At 43.2% G+C, this 27,703-nt stretch overlaps 1 protein-coding gene across 3 annotated transcripts; it reads left to right on the top strand.

Moving 5' to 3' along the window:
- The first annotated feature begins 481 nt into the window (after positions 1-481).
- carhsp1 (calcium regulated heat stable protein 1) lies at positions 482-22,921 on the top strand. 3 transcript variants are annotated; one of them, XM_026166150.1, is made up of 5 exons: positions 482-689; positions 18,010-18,168; positions 19,345-19,453; positions 20,284-20,406; positions 22,704-22,921. In XM_026166150.1, the coding sequence occupies exons 2-5, from the start codon at positions 18,087-18,089 to the stop codon at positions 22,864-22,866; spliced, it is 477 nt and encodes a 158-aa protein (XP_026021935.1). In that variant the 5' UTR covers positions 482-689; positions 18,010-18,086; the 3' UTR covers positions 22,867-22,921. The 3 variants fall into 3 exon arrangements, with proteins under 3 accessions (XP_026021935.1, XP_026021937.1, XP_026021936.1); XM_026166152.1 differs by lacking the exon at positions 482-689 and adding an exon at positions 2,252-2,327; XM_026166151.1 differs by lacking the exon at positions 482-689 and adding an exon at positions 2,273-2,350.
- Positions 22,922-27,703: the final 4,782 nt, after the last annotated feature.

Below are 27,703 nucleotides of genomic sequence, written 5' to 3'. Positions count from 1 at the left end.
ATCGAATCAAAGATATACTAAAAGACGGGAAAATCAAGCATTATTAGTCCAAAAGTGTTTTATACTATGTACAAATGTGCGATATATACAATGAGTTTACATGTAATATTGAATTAATCCTGTGTACCAACAATACAGAAATAGGAAACGATAGAAATAGATAATTCATTGCATGGCATTCAGAAGCCTTAAGGATTCAGGAAATAAACAGCGTGCAGACAATGCTGTTTATTATTCCCACGCAACACGAGTTTGTCTATTTATTTGAAACGTAATAAAATAACAGTAACTTGCATACAAATGCAACAAACATAACATAAACATTTTATTTATTCCTTTGTTCTTGTAAAAAGTGGTTTTCTGTATAAAATATACAAACAAATCCGCTTTGCGTGTTGTGTCGCGTATTTACGGCTGCTCGTTTTTGACGTCCCGCTGTAGCGCCTGTTACGGTAACAGGTGACGTCACTCCGATGGTGTTACGCCCATTGAGAAAAAAAAGAAGGAAAAAAGGAAAAAAGAGCGAGAGAGAGTGAAAGAGTTTACTCTGCTGGACTCCGGGAGGCTGAAGCTCATCCTCACCACGCTCTACAGCGGGGAACAAACCCGCAGCACGACATCAAACTGTTCAGAGCCGAAACTTTTCCAGCTTCAGAAGAAACGTCAGTGCTGAAGTTGGAGGCAACAAGGTGAGACTCGAACACACGCAGCGCTGCTCTGTGAGCGCGCGGCTAATTTCTGCAGCAGCTAGCTAATAGTTTTTGCCCCAAGGAAGCTGTGAACTTTACACCTGCTCGACAAACACTGTGGTTTATATAAATGAGCTCAGCGGACGAAATGTGTGGTTTTTATTTAAGCTCGTTTGTATTTGTAAGTTACTGGAGGCGCCAAAGTTCACTGACTTCCAGTCTTTGCTTTCCATCAAGGATTTTCCTGGCGCGAGCTGGCGTTCATTTCCTTTGGGGGGGGTTGGGGCTCAAAAGCATGCAAGGGAATACACACACACACACACACACACACACACACACACACACACACACACACACACACACACACACACTGTGTGTTTATGAAAGTCAGAGGCTTTCATTCAGAAACTTGAAAAGGCTTTTTCTCACCCCCACCCCCCCACCCCATTCAGAGCTAATGAAGTCCTGGAAGACGAGCATCTGTGGGCGCTTAAGAGCCGCATGATATTGCCAGTATCTATCAGCAGCTCATTATTGGACAAGTGCGTGTTTGTTTCTCTCCGTGTGGGTGTGGGTGCATTAGCCACAGAGGACAGCAAAGGTGGAGGATCATCCTGTGTTTTTGAGCCCTGATTCCTGCCTGTTGCTGGTTGAAGCAAGAAAAATATCATTAGATGTGTTGGTCAAGAGATATCGTTGAGTTTTATTGTTTGGTTGTGTGTGAAGAAGAAAAATCCTCGATTTCTAAGGAAAGGTATTGACTGGCTATCGTCACAGTTTCACTGAGGATGTGGTTTTCAGTTAAAGGCTGAGGTCTCTCCAGAGCTGCACACAAATTACAGAGCGAGTTGCAGGTCTGGGTTTTATCCAGCACCTGTATGTCTGTGTGTATTTTTAAACTGTATAAGACCCTCAAACTTCCCCAACGTGAAAATAAATTTCAGATGTATTTCGATCTCTGCCAGTCTACTTCATCGTTAAGTGCTTTATTGTGGTTTTTCTGTTTTATTGAACAACTTCTCAAATGTCATGGTGTTACTTTAGATGGCCGCTGAAGTGGAGTTATTATAAACACTGCATTCGATGTCAGCTTGACTGACGTGATGATTTAGCACGTTGTGTCAAAATATGAACGCCATCCTCCACCAATAAAACTGCACAGTAGAATGCAGTGAAGCCAGTGGACACCCCCTGCTGTTGGGTCTGTTTGGATCTAATGCTGAGCTCTAACAATTCTGGATTCACTCATTTTTTATTGAGTTCTTATTTATTGAATTATCAGCCATGTCTTTCATAAGGTTGAGGGCAACTTACTGTGAAGAAACCACCCCAATAAATTTTGGAGCTGCTTCTCAGACTCAAACTCTTTGACTGCAGCTGGAGATGGGTGTGGTATTTGAACCAGCTCTCCACCTGCTGCTAATGTTTTGTGGCCTCTTTCCTGTAAAGGTGTGTGTAGGTGTGTGTGTGTGTGTGTGTGTGTGTGTGTGTGTACGAGTGAAATGCATGTGACTGCATTTTGCGCAGTTGTGTTTCCTGTTGTTTACCTCGGGAGCAAATTCCACGCTGGGTAGGGAATTGTGACTGGAATGGCTCCTGCGATCTATGCCTGGCACGTCGCCGCTCACACTTTGGAAAGTAGGAAGCACTTTGTTAAACTGGTAAATTAAGATTTGCATGCAAACGTATCATGGCTGGAACTGTTTGCAGTCGGGGGACACAGCGATACTGCTGGCTTCCTTTTCTGCGACTCTTTCTGGGTTAGCACAAGCCATCTTAGCAGTCATGGCTGAATATCCATGGTGTTTGCATGCACGTTAGAGTCAAGGCCAGAAGGAGAATGTAAAGTTTGTCATCAATCAGATTTTGTTTTTCCAAACTTTTCAGCCAGACAGCTTGTCAGTGATATTTAGTTTGGACTAATGCTGCAGCCTGAGGAGGTGTTTCCTGTCTTTGTCCCAGCATTCGGGCTGGTTATGCAGTGAGAACAGTCTGTGGCAGAGGTCACACAGACTTTTATTTTGGTGTTGGTTGGACTTCTTTTCAGTAATGACTTTTCCTTTGCAACTGTGCTCTACCTGGATATGTGTGATTTTCCATAATCATTAGCTGCTTCTCATCTGTTTTATTTTTGTAAGAAATTGGCTGTTAACTACATAGTGTCACAGTAGTGTAAAAGCTGTGTATGCTGTGGTGATTGTGTCACACTGAGTTCGTTATTTATATATATGCAAAGTATCTGAAAATCTCACGCCTGTGTGTGCTGATATTACTGAATCATTTAGCTGATAAGGACGGACAGCTGATAGCACGTATCAATAACCATCTTATTAACTGTTTAACTGACTGACCTGTAATCATGTCAGCGTGCTGGATACTTTTTCACACTTCAAGTTTCGTCATTTGGAGCTGACGCATAAATCATACTTTCACATACTCGCTTGTACGAATGAGTGCTGCCAGCTTGCCATCACCTGTCATGCGATGCCTGTTAAATCCTGTCGCTAGCACCGATTAGAAGACTTGCAGACTGTGTCACCTGGAGCTGTTAGATCAGTGGTAGTCAAAGTGATGGCAGTAGCTAGCCAGTCAGTGACATTTTTACCTAATTTCCCCAATAATGTCTTCAAATGATGTCATCATTATTGAGATGACATTGTTTTCTGCCTCATTCTATTTTCATATAGACACCTGCAGCAAACATGCATCTGAGTGCATGCAAATAGATTCATGCGTGGACTGCTTTGTGTGTCTGTGTGTGTTTGGAGTGGGAATACTGATCTGTCATCACATGACAGAAAGCAAGAGGATCGTGTTGACTTCTGACTGCTGGTTTGATTTACATATTAGAGTGTAATGTGACTGCATTTGCAGAGATGCTTGTCTGCCTCATCTCTCTGAATTTATGTATTCATTGTGGCACATTTCTCTCACCTATATGCTACTGTGGTTTTTGTGTTTTGGTCTCACACTGGGTTTAATGGAGGGTGTAGAGCAGTGCTCTGATGGATCCTCGTCTGGCCTACAACGAGGTAGGTTTAGTCTGCAGTGCGCGACTAAATGAAATGCACATTTTCAAAACAAACAGACGACTGATGACAACGGACAACAACACAGACAAGAACAGCATCAGTCGTAAGCGATGATACCGAGGAGTATTCTACCCACAAGTTCAACACAGAAAAGCTTACCTTGCATTAGCTGGCTCAACAAATTCTAAAACCCCAGCTAGGTAACAAGTATCATGATGCTAGCGATCAACTTTCCCTGTTAAGCCGGCCTTTCTGCTTCAGGTTGCGAGCGTGCTCTCTTAAAAATTTGCATTTTGCAAACGTTAAAACGTTTTGGGACAACCCCCAAAATGTCATTCTTCTTAGACCCGAAATGGTCCCTGTGCGGCGCCTACTCTAGTCAGACGTTATCAGATGATAACGTGTTGCTGTTTATTTCTAAGATTGCTGCTGCACATTAGGGCTCTGAAACTTTAAGCTGGATATATTTAGACATTACATGTTATTGTCCCATAGCCTAATAACAGAGGCATGGAAATCACTGTAGTTTGTTGCAGATCAAATTGTTATATTGATTGAGCAGGTAATCTTGGTGTGTGTCCTCTGTTGTGGTAGCTGCAGTTCCAGCAGTGTGAAAGAGACTCGAATCAAGTACCACATTTATACGTTAATGTGACAATGCAATGCTTCATTCAGTGGTTTTAGTGAGATACGACTCAACAACTTAAATTTTATTCCCCTGGAAGAGAATCTATCAAATTTAAAACATACAGTAAAGACCAGAAGAGTTAAAAACAAACCAAATCTATGAACAGATTTTATTGTCAGTATAAGTTACCATGGTGATTTAACCAGGTAAAAACCGAGCCTCTCTCGTGACGCAGAAAACTCTGACTTAAAGCGAGACCTGGTTTGCTAATCCAGTAATCTGGTTTCGTAGTACAGTCCTCTGGACTATGGTTCAGATCACCGCCAAAGCCACTTTCTTTTATATACAGTTGAACAAAATGCCGTGAGTGACTGGAACAAAGTGCAGGTATTACCTTGTATGTGTGCAAGCTTTCATTTCTCTCCTAAGGAATCTTTGCTTTTACAGGCCATGTGTTTGTTGTCACTCACCTCTGTAATGCTGAGAGTGCATTATGTGTCCTGTAACTGACCTCAGTAACTGCTCTCGTCTTTTTCATCAACCTAGTTGCTTTAAGAAGTGAGGCAGCGCAGCTAGCTTTGTGTGGAAACACAGCTAGCCTGTTTATGCCACTGACTGTTGTTGTTGTTTTTAAATGAAGATGTAGGGCTGTGCTCAGCCATTGTAGCAAGAGATACTTGTCCTTACAGGACAACAAACATGAATTATAGGTTATGATGCTGTGAATAAACAGAATATTTCTCAAACATATGCAGCAGTAATATTAACCCATCATCTCTGCTTACCTTTCTGTGAAAGTCATCTGACGCCACTGATGGAAACGCACAAAGCCAGCAAACAATTTAAGTGATAATGGAGTCTTTATGCAGGTGAACTCCTCTCTCATAGCGCTTACGTGTATTATTCTTTGTTTAGACATGCCATGTTGGTTTGCAGAGACTTTCCTGGTTGACAAGGAGCCATTTGGGTGCGACTACATTAGTAAATACAATTTGCAGTAATTAAATGATACAATGTTTGATAGAGATCATTTTCCTTTGATTTCTGACTGTTTGAGTAAATGTACCCACCACAGCTTTAGAGCTGCTGGTGAGTTAACTTTGGCTTCGGTTAAAACGCTTTGGGACCTCCAAAATCCCCCAAATTTTCTCTGTCAAGGAAGATGCATCCTGTGGGAAGCTGTAAAAGTATACATGGGCTGAGTGATGGTACCACAGGATCAGGTTGCACTGTTTGACTTCGATGTGTGTATTTTGTTTGTCTGCAGCAGGTGAAGTTTTGAATGTGCAGCAGGGTGTAAAATGAGATTCTCTAGACCTCCAAACATAAAACACACCTTACTTAATAAATATACAAACACATTTTATCCCCCTGATCTTACAAGCTTTAAAGTTTCATATTTGATATGCAAGTAACAATTACTGCGAGGACATCATTAATCACAACAGGTGACAAATCAAAATGTGGCTCTTATCCAAACTGTCAACAGCAATAAATCTGTGCTCCATTCAAAGAAAGCTGCATTGCTCAGTGACCCCACAAACTCCCCTCACTCTTTTGTTTTCTTAGCCTTTCTCACACAGCTACAGTTTCTCGTCCTCACCCAGGCCTGCTTTTTCCCGTCTCCATGTCTGCCGCCGGCTTTGCTGTCCAAAGTGTTTTTAATCAGCCTGTCTGCCAACAACCCCCAACTTCCCCACATGCTAACTTCTAAGGCAGCTTTTTTCCAACTAGCTGGGGCGAGAGGGGGACGTCCAGTTTAATGGGCCGCGACGCCAAATACAGACATAACCCAGATTCACGTACGCGGATGAGTAACGCCTCTACTAAACGCTGACATCTCACAGTTTCCAAAACTGCAAATTTCGTCACGCTCTGAACAAAATTCACTAAATCAACCATAAACGAAGACCAAAATTACGCATCGCATTTGGAAAAACAGCAGCACAAACTTTCTTACTTGTGCTGTCTTGCATCCAAAACAAATGTTCACCGCTTCGCAGTGACGTTACCGTGATTCTATTGGCTCAAATGATTAAAAGGAGGGGTCAGTCGTGTAAATCGGGCAATAGAAGCCGAATTTACTGCTGAATTTAAAATGACTGATTTCAGTGCACAAAAACCGTCATGTTTTATGAAAATGTGTCAACATCTGAACATCGATGTTGTAACAAACTGTAGCTTTATCCGTCCAAAGGATCAACGGGAATTATTTCCGTATCCAACATCGACCATTTGGGTGTCAGATTTCCTGCTGGATGCTCTGAATGATGCCAAAGTAAATGATTACGGGGGAAATGGATTCACTGCAAACTTCATTTCAACATTGTTATTAACAGACGTGTGATTTAACGATTGATGAGAGAGCTTTGTGAGCAGCCAGCAGATGTAATTTTCAGTTTCTGTGCCCTTATTGTCGACATAATGATTTTAATTGCTCATTGTTTGTTTCATGTGTTGTGTCCAGAGCGCTCTAATAGTTCTGCATCCATCCAGTAGCTGATGATTGCTACCGCTGAGAAACACAGACTGCCTATTTTTAGTGGATTTGTCAAAATGAGAACATCCACCTTTGCACTTTGAAGTTGAGACAATATTTGAACAAATATTTCATCTTATTGGATGAGAAAAAAAAAAAAAACAGATAATGAACATGGACAAAAATGTACTCGACTACTTAAAATCAGACCTGGTGCTCATGACTCAAACCACCTTAGTTTTAGTGCAGAGCCGTCTTATCGAAACACTTAAACGTTTACGACCTGCTCTTATCTTTCCCACTGAAGCGAGAGACTTAATCACTCAAAAATCTAAAGAGCTCTCCAAGGTCAAAGACGTTTGTGGATGCCCTTCAGTGCAGCAAAGGATATTCATTCAGGTCGAGAGCAGAGTTCACCTAAACCTGTTTTCTCAAACCTTCTGTTTTTGAGCAGTGGCTCCTAAACACTAAACAATGTTGTTGCTGCTCTTCTAGCTAGTTTGAAAAATAAATCGAGTTTCTGAAACATAATCAGTCTGCGAGGACAATTTAATCCCCAATGCATAAAACCTGTTGATGGTTGTTTACGTGGATATACTGTCATGTTATAGAGAAATTCCCATGATTCAGTTATACAGTTGTCAGTTTGCTAATCCAGTATTGATCTAGCAGCATGTTGGTCTTTTGTTGTCCCACAGCTATAACCATCAAATCTGCTGGTCGTTTATTTCAAACCATATGTTTGAATCCTCATAAATGCAACCGTCACACTTTAGATATGTTGTATGTATATATCTAATCTATATATTTAAAAAAAAGAAAGAAACTTTAATATGAGTTAAGTGGTATGAGTGATTATTTCTCCTTTGACCTGATCTTGATATGATCTTGCTTATCTGCTGCTTTAAGTTCTCTTCAAGCGACTATAACTAAATTACCCAAATCACTGTTTTCAGGAGCTTGTGGTTATTGCGGTGTGGAAATTGCACGTCCAAAATTGCAGTGGAGCAGAAGTGGCGTCTGGCATGATTGTGTCGGTTTTTTTATTGGCTGTTGCAGCTGTGATTCTGGGCAATTTGAAAGCCAAGCATAAGAATCCCAGTACATCAATAACAAGCAACATTACTGTATGTTGCAGTGAGTTTGTGCTGCTGTTTAACTGGATTCCAGTGTAATATGTTTCTCCAGCAGTCTGTGCATCATACTGTCAATATTTTCCAGGAGATTTAGACGTGTAAGATAGACATGGGGAATGTCGGGAAGTTAAGACCCAAAGGAGGAAGAAAAATACTTACACATGGTGTCCAAAGGTTTCAGGTTTCTTACTTTCGATGCATCTTTCTGTTAAGTTATCTTTTATTTTTTCTTATTGTTTTGGGGCCAAAAATAAAGTCAAATCATTATAAAAGATGGTATAAGAGGAGAATGTTGGCTGCCCAGATGAGCTTGAAGAGATTCAGAATGCAAATCACACATGGCAGTAAAAGCATTTCCCCTGTCCAGTGACTGAACAGGTCGCTTCCTTTTTCCTACTTTATCCAGGAAGAATCACCAGCTGTGGTTACGACACCCACAGGAGAGGGCAGAACTGTGAGCATGTTCGCCTGAAGAAAAGGAAGAAGGCTTCAGCTCCCCAGTGCAGTTTTCATGTCAACAGAAGGATAATCTGAGACTGCAGCTTGTACAATATAAACAGTGAAGACCTGCTTGTAAAAAGATTGTTACAAAGCCTGTAACAGTTTTACACAGTATTGCATTAGGAGGCAAAAAAGTAATAATTTAGTTTTGTTTTGTTTTTTTTGCTTTATTTAAAATTAAGCAGATAGTTCATGAGATTAACAACAAAATTACCAATTGAATCCAAAGCGAAGTCGTGACTCCTCACCTGCTCTCGACCACAAGAACACATGAATAAATCACTGCTTCAAATGAGCCACTTCTTTTGATTTCTGTGTGATGATCCTCATCAATATACAAGAGACACGGTGCCTAAAGCCCATGAAAACATTGTTTTTATGCTTTTTATTTTTTAAGCAATGTTAAAACAGTATGCTAATGTACCAAAAATGGTAAATGGTAAATGGCCTGTATTTATATAGCGCTTTACTAGTCCCTAAGGACCCCAAAGCGCTTTACATATCCAGTCATCCACCCATTCACACACACATTCACACACTGGTGATGGCAGCTACATTGTAGCCACAGCCACCCTGGGGCGCACTGACAGAGGCGAGGCTGCCGGACACTGGCGCCACCGGGCCCTCTGTGCACCGAGGACAGTATAATGCTGTTTGAGTCCAACTCCTTTAAATCAAGAAAAATGTAAACCTCTCATATGAAAATGAAACTGCAGCAATTTGAGTGAAAAGTGATTTGAGCTGTTCACAGTATAGTAACTTATAATAGCTGCTGCTTGTTTTGGTGCTGAACTAATCTGGAGGAGAGGTTTTTGATACCGGATGCTTTTTGGTTTTCTGTTGTAGTCTCAGTTCTGCATTAGCTGATCGCTTTTAAAAGAAAGCTTGAACTTAAACAAACCCTCGCAGCCTAACTGACCCATTTTAAAACGTATGTATTGTTTCAGGCCTGTGTCTGGGTGACAGTGGGTTCTGAGAGGTGGGGGAAGCAGGGGTGACGTGCACCTGGAAGCTATACAGTGGATTCCTGGGTGTATGGGTGGGTGGGGGCTCAGGTCTGTAGCTGCATTCATACGGCTCCTCGTGTAAACAGGTGTGAAGCAGGAGTTTGCTGACGGTCATGGTCAGCCCTCACAAGTTTGTAATGTTTAAAACACCAAATCCAGTGACGCACATCGAGGGAGTGAGTCATCAAATGGAGAGATCGGGACCATCTTTTGCCATCACACAAATGCAATTCACTTTCAGCCACACACGCATCCACAGTACCACAAACACACCCACCCACAGTGGCTTCCACAGAGAGCTTCACATGTTACGCTTAAGGTTGCTTTCTGCATTCAACACAGGCTCATAATGTTTGTAAAGCAGATTGCGTTATTCTTTGTGTGCGTTATTCTTTGTGTGCGCGCTTTGAGGTCTTCAATAAGGGGCCTGGAGCCATTTGCATCCGCCGTCCACTTCATTCATCTCGACCGCTTAAGAGTGGAGATGCAACAATGACTCTGCCTCCATCAGCTGCAGCGGCTCAAGGTCCTCGCAGAATGTCGCAGTGCAGATGCAAACATGTGACCGTGGTTTATGTCAGCCAGGAATCTTTAACTCAGTGAGACCAGTGCGAGATTGAAATCAAACTCCCCTTAAAGCGGTGCATTTAAGGGGCTGCTTTGTTCATACCTTTATACTTCCTGGCACCTCACAGGGGCGGATGATAAATGAGTGTTTCGTTTAGGGGGAGCTGAGCTGTTGATGGTTATTGTAGCTAGGGATGTGATGGTTATTAGCTGACTGAAGGGTTCAATATTGCAACCCCTTCTTGGGTTTTTTGTTTAAATGAATTAGTGATGTTATCACTATATTACAGCGGTTGTGTAACACAGCAGACATGCGCCTGCAGCTGCATTACACATCTCTGCTAATACACAGATTGCATGTTGTCGATGAGAAAGATGAAGTTTTTTGAGCTATAAAGTATTTGGATGCCTTTTGTCAAAATAAGCAGACATGTGGGGTTATGAGTGGATAATAGAGCCTCGAAATAATATCGCAGTATTTCAAGAAAATATTTCTATTGTTACGGGAAAAATGTTTTATTGGTGCTTGCAGGCAGCGGGATTTATAACGACTTGTAAGGTGTTATAGCCTCGCCTTGTCCCAGTGTTGTGCACATGTAAAGGTGTTGTATTGTTTAAGCAATAATATTGTCATATGGCATTTTTTTATATCATGGAAAATTTATACTGCCTATATTATAATCTGTCACAACCCCTTATAGAACAGTACATAATAACATATGGATATTGACCTATGAGTAAAGAAGGCTGCTAATGCTCTCGCTGCTAATGCTCTCGCTGCTAATGCTCTCGCTGCTAATGCTCTCGCTGCTAATGCTCTCGCTGCTAATGCTCTCGCTGCTAATGCTCTCGCTGCTAATGCTCTCCACGCTCTGAGTAACGCAACTCGTTCTTTTAATTTCCATGTAATCAATCTAAAAACAGTCTGGATGGAGGATTCGTTAGAACAGAAAGGAAGTCGCGGCGGTGACGGCACACTGCACAATCTTTTCCTGTTTTTGCTGTCTCACCTTTAACGAGAAGACTAATCCGGAAATGCTCCCAAATAGTTGACAAGCCACACTTTACTGGATGCTGGATAGTCGCCGTGTTTAACAGCTCACTAGGAGCGCTCAGTGTGACATGTTTGTGTATCGTTGCATTGATGTATTAGTAAGACCAGCTTTCTTTTTTGTTTTCCTCGGGATTCTAGGATTTATAGTTTTTAATCTTAAAGGGTAACTTTAGTTTCGTAACACTGAATACTGGTCAAGCTGCATTCCTATTCTCTTGTTCATGGTAGAGACTCACACTATGACACCAGTCTTGCAACATTACAGTTAGCAAGAAAGCTAAATGGTTCCTCTAAACAGCTGCTTTTTATTGCCAAGTGCAGCTTTTGGGCAAAGCTAAAGGTAAAATGTTTCAATCTGGAGCTCAGAAACAAAGAGGAGACTGTTCTGAGGTCAGTCACCTGGACGTAGTTGTGTCACCCACAGTTTCAGTTTTCCAGCCTTGGACTCTCCAAGTTTCTGCAAAGTTCCTGCTAATTTCATGTCCTTGCTTTGCCTTTGTGTCATCTTGTCCTCGGGGACATTTCATCTTTCTCTGCCCCCCGGTGTGAACGAGGAACTGAGTGAACCTCTGAGAGAGAGAGAAGGGAAGTCGGGGGTAAAGAAAAAGACGAAGCGAGGAGAGATGGAAAAGCAGAATCTTTACTTTCCCACATGGTTATCCTGTTATATCAACTCTCCTTTTCTTCGCTCTTCAACACATTTCCATCTGTCATGTTTCTTTTTTCTAAATGCACACTGTACTGGTTTGACCTCATGTTTGGTTTGATTTCATTTTCTCCTCTTCCATTTCCTGCTCTCGTGTCTCGATTGGATAAAAGGCCGATTGATTGTATTCGATGTTCGGAGCCGGATATTCCCATAAAAGCTTTCAAAGCAGAGTTTCTCGTCTGTCAGTCTCTGCACTTTATTTTATGCTCTTGTCTTTGTTGGTCCCTGTTTCACTGGTTTTTCACACATTTTTAAAACAAACCGTAAGCCACACTGCAGGCAAGCCACACGTCACGTGTTAACTAAACACGCGGGGTATACACTCCATAGTCAGGAATCTCACCTGACATAACCAAGAAATCCGATGATCCCAACATTCTGACAACTTCGTGGAGTAGCTCCAGTCAGCCACCTGTTGCTGTGTTTATCTGCACCACCACCTCATGAAGTCAGGCGGATTCTAGACCGGCAACCTGCACCAATACGTCCACGCTTATGTAAATGCCAGCCCACCTCCGACAGGGTCACATGATGTGGGATGACTTATAAATGTGCCACCGTTGGTGTGAATGATCAGCGTCAGTGAGCTTTAACATCGTCACAGTTAGCTAATCATTAAACTTACGGATATGAGAGGCATTAATTTCTCGTGTAACCCTGAGCTGAATTGCAAATACATTTATTTCCAAAATGTTAATTCAGTTTAGGTCTGATGACTCCAGGTAGAATAAGATTAGAGATTTGTCTTCTGCTCACCCTACGAGCTCCTCCACGTACTTCAAGCCTAATTAAATTTACTGGCACTAATACTAGGAGAGCAGCAGAAAAACTCTGAAGGCTCTTGAGCAGCTAGTACAGAAAATCAGCACGTAGCGCACTTGCTCTTATAGACATGTCAGGGACCGACGCTGGAACACTGAGATCTCTGTGGGTGCAGCTCAAGATGAACAGACGTCACCTTGAGGAGGCTGAAACTAAACAGGGACAGAATCTGTATGCATTTGTTTCTGACTTGTATAGTACAACAACCTCATCACATGGATGCTGTTTATCACACCAAAGCTGGCTGTGTGGGATTCGGCCTGACCGACGATGTCTGTGTGGACTGTGTGTGTAGCGTTGGTATTTGCTGTGTCAGCAGGGTCACTGGTGGCGTGTTGTTCAGAGAACTATCATGGAAAATTCCACTGGACATGGGTTTTATCTAGTGTGTGTGTGTCTGTGTGTGTGATGATAGAGTGGCTATTGTTTGAGTTTGTTAGAGAGACAGAAGTGGTCCCACTGGATGGGCAAAATCCATGCAAATATCTTGTGTTGAAAATATTGTTTCAGCTCATCTATTCTTAATGCAGCCGTTCATACCAACCGTGTAATTTCACTGGACGAATGTGCAACATTTCATTTTTTTCAAGCTTGATTGATTTATGGTTTTTGTTTAGTTTTTTAAAATACAAATAAACTGATCTGACCAATCAAAACGCGCTTCAGTACTGAATATACAATGATATTTAAAATAATACATTTTAACAGCTACAAACTGCTTTGGGTAAGTCAGTTCTCGATGATTTCTCTGCCTCCTTACATACAGTATCATCTCTGCCAACAAGCACTGAAACTGCCTCACTGACATCCTGAATATGTCTATATTTTATATATAGATAGATAGATAGATGGGATGAACCCAGAATCTCAGTTTCTTTTCTTTTTTTCCACAAAAAAGCAGAAAAGTTAGACACTAACTAAACTACAATGCACACTAGCTATACACTCCAAACATGCTAAATGTCATAAATCTGTCGCCCTCCCTTCAAAATACACAACGGCAGCCTGGGACACAGCGGACAAGAAGTCGTTCCTGTTGTCCTGCATGTCTGTAGTTTGGATTGAAGCAGAGTCACATGATCATATACTTGAGGATGCATGGACTGCAACACACGCTAGGATGCTTATGTGTCCATATACGTGCAGCATGGGAGTGCTGAACTTCCTTTGAGATGCTAAAGTGTTGAATAACTGAGTTATTATTACTAAATTTCTATCAAACTTAATCTGCGTCATTACACTTTGATGTTTCATCAGCATTGCAGCAGGTTGCTAATGCTTTGCGACACAGACTCACATGGCAGCCTTTCAAATCGATAAAATTAGAGTCCAGCTTCGTCGTAGATTGGGTGCCAGTAAATAGAGCCTTCTTAGTGAGTGACAGCTGGATGCCGTCTTATTTAAATCTCTGACGTCTGGAGTGTGGCGTTCCCCTGAAGATGTGGACGTAGCCAGGTTTGGGTTTTTTTTCCCAGACCCGAAGGATCGAGTGTAAGTGATCTGCTAAGGCTTTCAAGCGACGCACAATCACAGACGAAGATTTTCCCATCGTTGCTAAGTCGTACATTTTTGACACCAAAATCAGAGTTACTGTGGGATCATTCAAGAACAATAAAATCTGTGGATTCCTTTGAGTCTGAGGGGATAAAAACATCACTATGAAGCATTTTGGATGTAAGGGTGTTCAGATTTCAGTAGATGATGACGAGGGCTGGTGGACGAATCTGGCACCTCTGAGAGGTTCATGCTAAAGGGAGCAGTAATCTCTAAGGTCAAGGCTGCAGTCGCTTTTCCACTAAAGAATATTGCAGCTTTAATTTTCAAACATTTTGCAGACTGTAACCTTCGTTCTTGTGTTGCAGAGAGTTCGATGCCAGCTGTGGTTTCTGTGACTATAAAGATCGGTGCATGCATGTCGGGTCTGTTATCGTGTGTGGCCTCTTACTGTCCCCTGCTCTTATCTTGGTCTCCTCACGTTTGCTTCACACCTCTAATGACTCAGCATTTTTATTTGAGCATGGAAAGCGTGTATATTTTCACATTTTACCTTATATTTTGAATCTACCTGGGGTATTTCTTGTTGTTAAACTTGATTAGTGTTGCATGTATAACCTGCAATGTACTGTGAGAAAAAAGGGCCAGTTTTTACAATAACATTATTACAATAATGGTTTTTGCTCCCTTTTATAAATGGCAAACTTCCACTGCTGGTACTTGAACGTGTTCAGCTTTACTGTTTTTACAGCAGCATGCCAAAACACACACACCATCACACACTTTCTGATGCCAGTCTCCAGTTCCACCACATCCCAGAGGTGCTCCACCTTTCAGATTGAGATCTGGTGACTGTGGAAGCCACTTGAGTTCGGTGAACTGATTGTTATGTTCCAGAACCTGTTTGGCATGATTTTGTGTTTAGCTTCTGAGATCAGACAAGAGCAGGCGTGCTCAGGGTGGCCGAAGCAAGGCTAAAATGAAAGGAGGCAAATATAAGTTCACAACTGAAACAATGATGTAAAACACATTACGAGTGGCAGTGAAGAGTCACGGGAAGTCCTCCAGGAACCTGAACTTGGTGATGCACAACCAAGGAACGGTTCAATTCAGTTTCACTTAGGTGCCAAATAATAACAACAGTCGCCTCAAGTTGCTTTATATTGTAAGGTTTAACAATGGAGAGGAAACCTCAAAAATCACACAAACCCCCTGTGAGCAGCACTTTGGCAACAGCAGGAAGGAAAAACTCCCTTTAAGCAGGAAGAAACCTCGGGGAGGGGCAGGGGACACGGCACCTTCTTCCTGTAGTTACTTCTGTTGCTCCTGCCACAGAAACATCCAGCCAATAATAATAATAATGGCCTGCACATTATTTCTACTGACGCATTTTGCTTTTGCTTTGGATTTTGCTCTCTGTAATCACAAACTCATGATTCAGACCAGAGTGACACAACTACAGGTTTGAAAATGCTGGAAAATTATGACAAATTTAAAAATATTCATTTAAAAAATTCAGTTCCAGCATTGTTTTAAGGAAGCAGAGTTTGTAGTGTGTTGTGCAGGAATGTGATGGTGGCCCTTTTAACAGCAGCAGTAGTAACGAGGTGAGCTAAGTCTGCACTCACCTTATCTTGTTTTCCAACCTTTCCCTGAGTGCTGTGTCTTATCTGCCACTTTCTCCCTGTCCCACCTCCTCTCCTTGGAAAGACCCTCTGTTTTGTTTGTCTGTTCTCTCCGTCATCCTGTAAAAGCTTTTCCTTTTTTAACTTTAGCGGCTCGCTATTCCTTTGGGAAGGAGGTTGCTTTGGTCACAGTGTAAACGGAGACAGACGTGTTGATGGTCATAAAGGAAGCGCGCTGTCCTGAGGGGCTGTGATTACATTAACCTCGTGTCTATTGAGTTAATCAGACACCGTGCTCACTCGGAGCTGTGCTTCAAAACCGTAAAGTGTGTAACTGCTGCCAGAGCGTGTAGCTGGTTCTTAAAGCAACTGGCTGTGTGCTGAGCAAACTCTGATGTCAAATGATCAAAGGTTAGAGCGCTAATCATGTTCAGATATTTAGAGCGTGGTGCTGTAGTTTTTGTGTTCATTAGCAACAGTCGGTCCTGTTTTGGTGTTTTTGTTTATCCGCAGCTGTTCCAGAAACATCCGCAGCTGTTTTCCAACCTTTCGATGGCTATTATTCATCCTCGGTTACAGAAACCAGATTCCACTGAGCTCATTAATCCATCTGAACAAGCATCCAGCTTTGATGTGCCTTTGTGCCAGACTCTCCTCTTAGGACGATGCTTAACTTCTAGATTGTTATAATGCAACCTGTATTGTCCTTTGAGTGTTTTTGGGGCGGGCTTAGTGAGCAGGTCCGACTGTGAAACCACATGCTTATTGGTGAATACTTGTTCGACAAGTCATTAGAAAACAAGCATGTTTTATAACATGGACTCTTCTTTTTGGCCAAAACCAAGACTTTTCAAAATGACATTTTATTCAGTGTGACCCAAGGTGACGGTCTAAGCAAATAAATAAAAGTTGTCCCATTGGCTTCTATAGGACAAAGATATCGCCATCATGTGGCCTTGAGATGAATGCAGCTCGCTCGACCATCGCTCCAACACATCAGACTGTCTTCTAGCCACCTCTATATTTGTGTTGACCCGTTCATTTATTTTTAAAAAGCCAGTTTAATTACTTTTATATGCTGCTAGCTTAAGCTATACCAATATGCCATGAATTATGAGTCGATTAATATTCTATAAGAGCGAGCTGAGCGTAAAAGCGAAGCTCTCAGTTTACCGGTCGATCTACGTCCCTACCCTCACCTATGGCCACGAGCTGTGGGTAGTCACCGAAAGAACGAGATCGCGGATACGAGCGGCAGAAATGAGCTTCCTCCGAAGGGTGGCTGGCCTCTCCCTTAGAGATAGGGTGAGAAGTTCGGCCATCCGGGAGGGGCTCAGAGTAGAGCCGCTACTGCTCCACATCGAAAGGAGCCAGCTGAGGTGGTTCGGGCATCTGACAAGGATGCCTCCTGGGCGCCTCCTGGGTGAGGTGTTCCAGGCATGTCCCACCGGGAGGAGGCCCCGGGGCAGACCCAGGACACGCTGGAGAGATTATATCTCTCGGCTGGCCTGGGAACGCCTTGGTATTACCCCGGATAAGCTGAAGCAGATGGATTGATAATATTCTGAAGTCTGTATCACAAAAAGTAGTTCCTAAAAAAAGTTCTTGTGAGAATGTGTCAGGCTCTCTCATGCTGTGTGTTAAATGTGGGGAAACCTGATTCTCCCCACGCTGCCCAGAACTGCTGTGTGAAAACACCTGTGCACCGTGGGAAATCTGCTCCACTTTCTTCTGCAGCTTTACTCAGAAACACTGGCGTTCGCAACCTCGCTGAAGTTCTCCTGGATGTATTTGTTTAACATTCTTGCGTCTTTCTCTTTTCTTCTTCTTTTTTCTTCTCTTTCAACAATGCAGCTGTAAAGCAGAAGCCGCTGCACGTTTTCTTTTCCACCTAATTGCTCGACGTGCAGTCGAGGGTGAGGTAATGGCTGATGTTAGTCCTGGGCTGAGGTGAATAAGGACACTGTTGTTCTCCACCGTCTCTGTCGGGTCGTATCGGCGTGTACTCGAACTGCTGTTGCCACAGCAACGAGATCCATGAGCACAGATTGTTTTTTGCAGCTTGAACTGCTATTGAAGTAAAAAAGTGCACGTAACACCTGGGTGAGACTGGCACACTAGTGTGTGTGTGTGTGTGTGTGTGTGTGTGTGTGTGTGTGTGTGTGTGTGTGTGTGTGTGTTAAATGGAGAGAGTTAGGTAACCCTGTTCTTTGTAAGCATGCTGTGTGACTCGCTCTAAATCTCGTCTGTCATCCTCCTTTCCCAGGTGGTTAACACGCTCTGCTGTGCTCCCTTTTGAGCCGCCCCTCCTCCCTCCCCATCCTTTACTCTGCCTCTTCCAACATGTCCTCTCAAGACACTGCCATCAAGGGGTCTCGACCTGTGACCCCTCCACTGCCTTCTCCAAGATCCCCACGGTCTCCAGGTATATGCATAAATACACAACACCCTCTCATGTGTCACCTGACATTGAAGATTTTGCTCACTTTCAGAGCAAAATCTATCAACATCCTACAATGTGAACGGCACATCAGCACTTTAACGAGATTAGCCTCGTCCATTTTGATGAAATTTGATCGCAGAAACTCTAAATGGAACTCAGCAGTTTGTATGGCGCCCACGTGCTTGCCTGACAACATGGGGCAAGCTCCTAATGAGATAACAGATGATGTCAGGGCTGATTGCTTCCCCAAACTGGACCAGAGCATCACTGAGCTCCTGGACAGTCTGAGGTTCGACCTGTTGGTGTCAGACGAACCCAAGCTTGATGTCCCAGAGGTGTTCTGGTAGACTTGGGTCAGGTGAGCGTGGGGCCAGTCAACAAGATGAGCAAGGGAAAATCTCATTGGCCTCCACCTGTTAAACCATTGTTTCAGAAGTGTGTATTAGAGGGGTGATTGGTACAGAGTCCACATTCAAAGTCTGCAGAGAAAACAAAGACACTGATGGACCATTTCCATATGCATGTGCCAAGTAAGTGCGCTGTCAGAGTAAGCTGTCCCAATGTCATGGCCACGTGTTAACAGGTGTCTGCTCTCCAACTGATCTATAATCATTTCTTCTGTATTAATGTGCAAGTGATGCTCAGTTGGTGGGCCTGTGCAGTCCTGCTTCATGGAAATATCAGTTGGCTGTGAGCAAATTAAGCTTCATCAGAAAAAACTAGCACAGTCATTTACATACAGAGTGAAGAAGCAAGGTGAGCTAACACAAATAAGCAGGAATTTAGGAACCGCGCACTGTTAGAGCGCTCGCTATAAACAGATCAAAGTACGAACAGCATGTGTTGCACTGATGTGAACCTACTGTGCCAGTTAACCCAGTTCTGTTAATATTATAGTGGTGGTGGGATGGTTCACTCATAATTAAACGTCCCTGATGCTGTGAGATGTTTAATGTGACAGACTCATGGTGTGAGGGCGTCGAGCTCACGCTGAGGTGGTTCACAGGCACGGGGGAGCATTAGCGTCTCTGTCCGAGGCCACGGGTCATGTATTTGCACATGCATTACAGGCACAGTCCCTGCTCTAACCGCTCGCCATGCTGTCGCGTGAAATTTGTTGCAATGTAACACACTGAGGACTTTTTCCCCCCACTTCAGAATCTCTGCACCTCCCGGCCTGCAGACACAGAGATCGCTCGCCTTCCCCTATGAGAGGCTACCTCATCCCCAGCCCTCTGCCCACACGCAGAAACAGGACCTGCTCAGCGTGAGGACACACACACACACACACACACACACACACACACACACACACACACACACACACACACATCTGTAGACGTTAGCGAGAGGAAACAAATTCACAAGCCAATGAAGCGAGTGTAATATTCGCTGCTATGAGGCTTGCTGTCGTTGCTGGTCAATAATCTCGTGCTGGACGCTGCACGGTGATCAGTTTGTTAATCAGACTGTCAGATTAGCATGTTCAGTGAGACCTTCTGTGTCTAACCACACTGAAACACCCACAGCTTTCATCGTTCGTGTCCTGGAATTGCCTCTTCGCAATAATTCATTGTTACCACGTCATGCAGCATTCAAGCAGCATGTGTAAATGATTAGTATGTGCTGATGCAGACAAACAGCAGTGCATGCCAGCACAGTGTGTCACAGTTTGTCAGCTGCTCTTCAGAAGACTCACTTTAAACATGAACTTTCAAACAATGAGCACATGCATTACTCTGTATTTTATGTATTAGCACATGTGTTTCTTTCACTCTTGGCTCTGTATGATGTAAACAAGAGTTTGTATTCTGTGAATCGTGCAACGCTACTCTGGTTGTTGAAGAGCATAATAAGACCTGCTTCAAAGTAAATGTTTTTAAAAGCTCACTCGGGGCCAGCCCGGCGCTGTGTGCAGGTTGCCCTGCAGCAGTCCTGACTCGCAGGATTGGATCTGCTGGTTAGCAGCCAACGACCTTTCAAAATAAAGTGCTTATTTCATATATGGCGGGTCTTACGAGGGATCTGCCTCTGCTGGTTCATCAGTCTGCTCTGTGCTCACGTTTCCCATCTCTCTGTAATGTGCTTCCTGTGTAGGACGGCTCGTGCATCGGAGGGACCCGTGTTTACTGGCATGTGTAAATATTTCTCGCGCTCCAAAGGCCATGGATTTATCACGCCATCGGACGGGGGCGCTGACATCTTTGTCCATATCTCAGAGTAAGTGTGTGTGTGTGCTTTGTGGATTAATGTGTTCGTGGTCAGGTCGGCGTGGGGAAGCACCTGTGGTGTGGAGAGTGCCTCACACCGTCGTTCTGTGGGTGAAAGGTCAGGATGTGTTTATTGCTCTGTCACTGATGAGGTGTGTGTAGCTTGATGTTAAAGTTTGTCAGCTCTCTGTAGGAGTGAAAGGAAACGCACAGCAAGGCGACGCAGAGTGTAGGATATCTGATGACCTTCACTGCGGTGCCTTTGTTATCACCCACAGGCCTGAAGCACAGACGTTAGCGGCGCGCACGAACACTTGAACACCTACGTTCACACAAACCGCTCATTGGATACTTTTTAAGCACAAAACAATAAAATAGTTCACGAAGCCTTTGAGTGACTTTTCCACGTGTTTGTCGAACATAACAGGACCAGGCTCGTCCTCAGCAACAAGGCAACACAACAACACAGCCTAGTGATGTTTATTGATAATATCTTATTGATATATTGATATAACCTCGTGCCCTCCTCTGGCCTTTTTCTTTTTTTGATGTAGAGATCTGTTAAAGCTTCCCCCTTTGCTCTGCCATCTGTACTCTTAATGCGTTTTGCACCCTTTGACACAAATGCACAAAATCTGAACTCATGCATCTTTTTTTCCCCTTAATCAACTTGAGCTCTTATCAGAATCGAATCGATCGTTTTCTGGATTGAAGGTGATTTTTAGATGCAGACTTGATTCATTAGCCTTCTCTGGTCCTTCAGGTCATAAATCCATTCTTTCTTTTTTAAGAATGAACCAAACTGACTCGGCCGGTCCTAAAGGCGTTGCTATCCCACTCAAAGGTTTGTTTTGGTTTGTCAGACTTTGTGCAGGCGTCTCTATGGGCCTCATAGTAATAAAACATTTCAAATGTATGGTTGTGTTATGAGTCGGGGTGTTGAAGTGCAGATTCTCAGCTGTAAGTAAAGGAGCTGGTGAAGCTGTTGCATAAATTGTTGAGAAATTGGGGCCATTTTTAAACACGCTCGCCTGCTAAAGTTGTTTCGTGCATATTGGAGGATAAGTTTTATTTCTTCATAAATAAATCAGCTGAAAGATCGTTTCAAGTGTGGGACTTCTTCTGCAAACTCAAAGCACAGGGTCCAAGGAGCTTTCAGTGCAAACCTGTAAGTGTGCAGGAGTGAGAAGGAGTTTTGGGCCCCATCAGCACTTTGGTAGGTTGTGAGGTAAAGAACTACTCCAGCACTTCTTGCCAAGCTGCTAAGTTTGGCCTTAACATCCATGAAAGTGCGGGATGATTGTCAAATCCTTTTTGAGGTAAAGAAAGCCATGTGAAGAAGACTGTCCAGGAAAAATCTATATTATTATTTACCAGTGACAAACCAGTACTCAGCATGAAGTGGGAAGAAGTTAGTGAAGCTGAGACGCCGACCAGAGGGCAGCAGGTTAAACAGGTGGTGAGTGGCGTGCAAGAGGTCACCTGTGATGGGCCTGGTTTTCCTGCGACAGGAGGATCTGGCGAAGGTGGGGGGTGTCAATCAGACTTGTTAAAGCAGCCAACATGTTTGGCCGCTGCAGTATTTGGTCAAATAAAACTAAGATGAGCTACCAGTAGGACAGTAATTAAAAACAGAAAAGCTCACACAGTGGAGACGATGTAGTGTGTTGCATTCCTGCAAAATCTGACAAATAAGCCTTTTATTGATCATGTCAGTGTGTCTTTGTGGTCTCTGTGTGTTCAGCGTTGAACTGTCTGCACTTTGAGCCCACACATCATATCTAAACAGTGTTTGTCACAAAAATATCCAGATTTGTGATGTTTGATGCTGCTGGGTTTCTTGAATAATTAGCTGAGCGAGGAGTCGTGCGCATAGACGGATATGAAAACGAAACCACACGAGAAATCATGGCTCGAGAATCCCGTTCATTAACTTTCACTAAAATCTACAGAGAAAGCCGGAGAGCTGTTATAATAATGTTTCTTATTATTGTTCATGTCCTCTTCAACAGGAAGTGTCTCATCGTCTGGTGTATCGTGTGTTTTTGAATCAGAGAGGTATGCCTTTTTAGGCTCTCCTCTCCTTTGCTCTGTGGCTACAGCTGAAGTCCTTCTACCTAACAAACCGGTGCTGATGAGACTGAGCTGTGTGACTGGTTCTGTCTCCCCTGAATCAGCAGTGAGCACCAAACTGTATTTGATTCCATCTACAGCTCATCCAGCACTCGGGAGGCTGAAGCAGGACAAGAGTTCAGCGTGTCTGTAAAATCCAGCTGGGTTTGAACCCCTCTGTCTCTGTCTCCTCAGCATCGAGGGCGAGTATGTGCCGGTGGAAGGCGATGAAGTGAGCTACAAGGTTTGCTGCATCCCTCCTAAACTCGAGAAGATCCAGGCAGTGGAGGTGACCATCACCCATCTCAAACCTGGGACCAAACACGAAACCTGGTCGGGGCGCACCGTCGACAGCTGAACACCTGAACCGCGCTGGTGGGAGGGAAGAGGAGTGGGTGGAGTCAGCATGATTGGGGGGGCGGGTGGAAGAATGAAGTGGGGGGGGGGATAAAAACCTGGGAGTGGTGGAGGAGCCAGAGGTGGTGCATACTGTTGGTTTGTGAATAGAGGGGGGACTTCACCTTAGGTTAGACTTTTAGATCCCTGCTTAAAAAAAATGATAGTGAGATGTTTGAAAAAAGAGTTTTCACAGATTTTAGTTTGGAGGAGCTGAACCGGCCGTGGCTGCTCCCCGTGGACCCCGCGCCATGGGGTTATTCTACAAACTCCACTGAGGCGTACTCCTCTGCTTGTGCCTGCTTCTATCATGTGTGTTTGACATGTTTGGATGGCTCAACAAGTGAATTAAAGAACTTTCACCTGGTACGACTGAGTTCCTCATTTTGTTTTTATGTTTCCGCTGTGTGATGGGAAGGGTTTTGTTTTTGATCTTTGAGTTTCAGCTCTGTGTGTGTTGAGTTGCATTAAGATCAGGAGTTTTATAACCTCTTGACTGTTTCTGGCAACAGTTTTGTGGGACCTTGACTGTTAGCTTGGAAACCAGAGGAATAAACAAACATGCCTGTATAGCCTGCACAGCCACTCAGTGGACAGTTGTTAGCTTCTCAGTCACACTGATAGTTTTCTGTCTTGTACAAAGCAAAGCTAGTAGAAGAAAACAGTTTACTTGTATCTTCTGACCCAGGAGGACGACTGCAGACTCATGGACTGCTGATAAAAGCTGCCAAAGCCACATCAGACTACTTGGACAGTCTCTTGTGTGTGGTTCATGCTGCAGTCTGGCATCAGCAGGTGTTCTCCTGTCAGTATGCTGCAAATAAGGAAGCCATGAACATTAATAGGCTGATTGTAACTTGTAAGGTGTCTGTGATACTAAATGAAGACACTAGTCTCATTTATCACGACCGCAGGATTACGAGTAAATGTCGAATCCAGTTCTTTGCCTCGGGAGGAACGACTTACATGTGACGAGACTTTCAGGAAATGCTGGATTGCTGACCTTTAACATAACCCACCTGCCTCCAGCTCACCCTCACCCTGGCCTCCTTCACATGAACCTCCTCTGAGGGCTACATGTATAAAACATATATAAACAATAACATGATCAGTGTGAAACATCACAGATTCAGTGGGCTGTTAGAAACTAGACACTTATTCAGGTTTAATAAAATGAGAAGTAGCAGAAACTTTGAAAGTTAACTGCAGTAAAAACGTGATGCTTCTCCCAAGAACAGCAGGACTCATAAGTTTAGTGCACACGTATAGTTAAAGTACTATATATGGGCTTATAGTTAAACAGAACTCACTCACTGTGGTCAATACAAGGTTGGATAGAACAACAAACAAACCTAAAATGCAAAATGAGTGTGCGATGGCATGAAATCCTAAATTCACGTGTGACTAGAGGACAAATTAGGGTGAAACTAAGTGTGAGTAGGAGTGAATCTACTCTCTTTTAAAAAGTGATGCACTTGCTGACAGGTTACTATCATCAGAAAAAGGCTGCTGCCCTCCTCTGGCAGCATTTATCCATTACAGCCATCCACCGCTGACGATAACGGCGTGGAAGTGGATTCCTGCAGGTGCCATCGTGCACGGAGCTGGAGCAAGAACCTGCTGGGTTTTCATGTGTGTTGTCCTTTACAGGGACCTTACTGATGGTTGGATTCTCTGCATATTGAGAAACATCAGTGACAATGTGTGATAACTTTATCAGGTAGCAATAAGCATGTTTGGGTGTTTTCTGATTTAACCCTCTGGGCTCTGGCCTTGGTGGCCACTTCACTTTTTTCAACCATTTTCGTTCTCTTAATGGAATGAAACTTCCCAAAGGTGTGTATTTTTTTTCAGATTTTTTAATTTTCAACATCAGCTCCTTAATAATGTCAATAATATTCACTATACACCAAATTGTTCCTCTTGGTTATATCGTGGCCATTTTGGCCAATTGAAACCCATCATAACCACCTTTTTGATTCCTTGTTACTGACAGTACTATATCCTGCGATTTAGGTAAATTTGCTTTCATTCTAAACTCAACACATGAAAGTTGTAGTTTTTAATGTTTTTTACCAAATGACATCATTTACCCATTTTTGGCCAAACAAGCGATTTCATGTAATATTCCTCGTTTCTAGTAGCAGCCTTTGATGGCCTACCACACTCCAATGGACCAAAATAATGAAGCAATTTTGACATAGGTTTGATCTTAAGGATCTAATAGTTTGTGTTTGTGCATGACATTGCAGCACAAACATGTATTTGCAAGATAGACTGGAATAAATAATGACGCATCAAACATTACATAGGCTGCAGTGAGTTTCTGTGGATGCAGGTTGTTGAGCTTTGAGCTTCCCAGTCAAACTCAGCTTTGAAGCACATGTTAAAAGCACTTTTACTCTTGTATTTATCATAAAAAGACACCATACCCAAAATATTAACTCTAGAAACAAAAACAAAACAACCCCAATCAAAGATAAGATAAGATAAGACTTTATTGATCCCACAGCGGGGAAATTTTTTTGCGTCACCTCAGCTCAGGTACAGATATCAGAAGGAAATACAAAAATACAAATAAGTACAATCGATGAAAAAAAGTAAGATAATACACTATATACAATGGTAGCATACACAGTATGTGATTATGGATATGGTTGGAAATATGGACATAAACTATATAGCTTGACATAGCTATTGTACCACTACTATTCCTATTTATAGACATGTATACACTAAATCTACAGGGAGTGCAGAATTATTAGGCAAATGAGTATTTTGTCCACATCATCCTCTTCATGCATGTTGCCTTACTCCAAGCTGTATAGGCTCGAAAGCCTACTACCAATTAAGCATATTAGGTGATGTGCATCTCTGTAATGAGAAGGGGTGTGGTCTAATGACATCAACACCCTATATCAGGTGTGCATAATTATTAGGCAACGTCCTTTCCTTTGGCAAAATGGGTCAAAAGAAGGACTTGACAGGCTCAGAAAAGTCAAAAATAGTGAGATATCTTGCAGAGGGATGCAGCAGTCTCAAAATTGCAAAGCTTCTGAAGCGTGATCATCGAACAATCAAGCGTTTCATTCAAAATAGTCAACAGGGTCGCAAGAAGCGTGTGGAAAAACCAAGGCGCAAAATAACTGCCCATGAACTGAGAAAAGTCAAGCGTGCAGCTGCCAAGATGCCACTTGCCACCAGTTTGGCCATATTTCAGAGCAGCAACATCACTGGAGTGCCCAAAAGCACAAGGTGTGCAATACTCAGAGACATGGCCAAGGTAAGAAAGGCTGAAAGACGACCACCACTGAACAAGACACACAAGCTGAAACGTCAAGACTGGGCCAAGAAATATCTCAAGACTGGTTTTTCTAAGGTTTTATGGACTGATGAAATGAGAGTGAGTCTTGATGGGCCAGATGGATGGGTCCGTGGCTGGATTGGTAAAGGGCAGAGAGCTCCAGTCCCACTCAGACGCCAGCAAGGTGGAGGTGGAGTACTGGTTTGGGCTGGTATCATCAAAGATGAGCTTGTGGGGCCTTTTCGGGTTGAGGATGGAGTCAAGCTCAACTCCCAGTCCTACTGCCAGTTTCTGGAAGACACCTTCTTCAAGCAGTGGTACAGGAAGAAGTCTGCATCCTTCAAGAAAAACATGATTTTCATGCAGGACAATGCTCCATCACACGTGTCCAAGTACTCCACAGCGTGGCTGCAAGAAAGGGTATAAAAGAAGAAAAACTAATGACATGGCCTCCTTGTTCACCTGATCTGAACCCCATTGAGAACCTGTGGTCCATCATCAAATGTGAGATTTACAAGGAGGGAAAACAGTACACCTCTCTGAACAGTGTCTGGGAGGCTGTGGTTGCTGCTGCACGCAATGTTGATGGTGAACAGATCAAAACACTGACAGAATCCATGGATGGCAGGCTTTTGAGTGTCCTTGCAAAGAAAGGTGGCTATATTGGTCGCTGATTTGTTTTTGTTTTTGAATGTCAGAAATGTATATTTGTGAATGTGGAGATGTTATATTGGTGTCACTGGTAAAAATAAATAATTGAAATGGGTATATATTTGTTTTTTGTTAAGTTGCCTAATAATCATGCACAGTAATAGTCACCTGCACACACAGATATCCCCCTAAAATAGCTAAAAACTAAAAACTACTTCCAAAAACATTCAGCTTTGATATTAATGAGTTTTTTGGGTTCATTGAGAACATGGTTATTGTTCAATAATAAAATTATTCCTCAAAAATACAACTTGCCTAATAATTCTGCACTCCCTGTATGTATGTATACATATACATACATATATACCTGCACATGTCCGTACACATGGAGGGTTCATTATGCATGAAGTGGTGACCGTGGATGTTCACAGTGTCCAGTGACTTATGACATCGTGATTGAGGAGTTATAGTCTAACTGCTGTTGGGATGAATGATCTGCGAAAGCGCTCCTTCCTGCAGCGAGGGTGTTTCAGTCTCTGGCTAAAGGAGCTGCTCAGCCCACTCACAGACTCATGCAGTGGGTGATGTGGGTTGTTCATGATGGATGTCAGCTTTACTAACATCCTCCTCTCACCAACCACCTCCACAGACTCCAGGGGACATCCCAGCACGGAGCCAGACCTCCACACCAGTTTGTCAATCCTGCTTCTGTCCCTGTCCGTGCATCCACTCCCCCAGCAGGCCACTGCATAGAAAAGGGCAGATGCTACCACAGTGTCATAGAATGTCCTTAACAGAGTCCTGCAGACTCCGAAGGACCTCAGTCTCCTCAGCAGGTGGAGTC

This window comes from Astatotilapia calliptera, chromosome 4 (assembly GCF_900246225.1).
Source record: "Astatotilapia calliptera chromosome 4, fAstCal1.2, whole genome shotgun sequence".
NCBI lineage: Eukaryota > Metazoa > Chordata > Actinopteri > Cichliformes > Cichlidae > Astatotilapia > Astatotilapia calliptera.
Note: the sequence above shows the minus strand (reverse complement) of the source record. Positions and strands in the feature narration are given on the sequence as shown.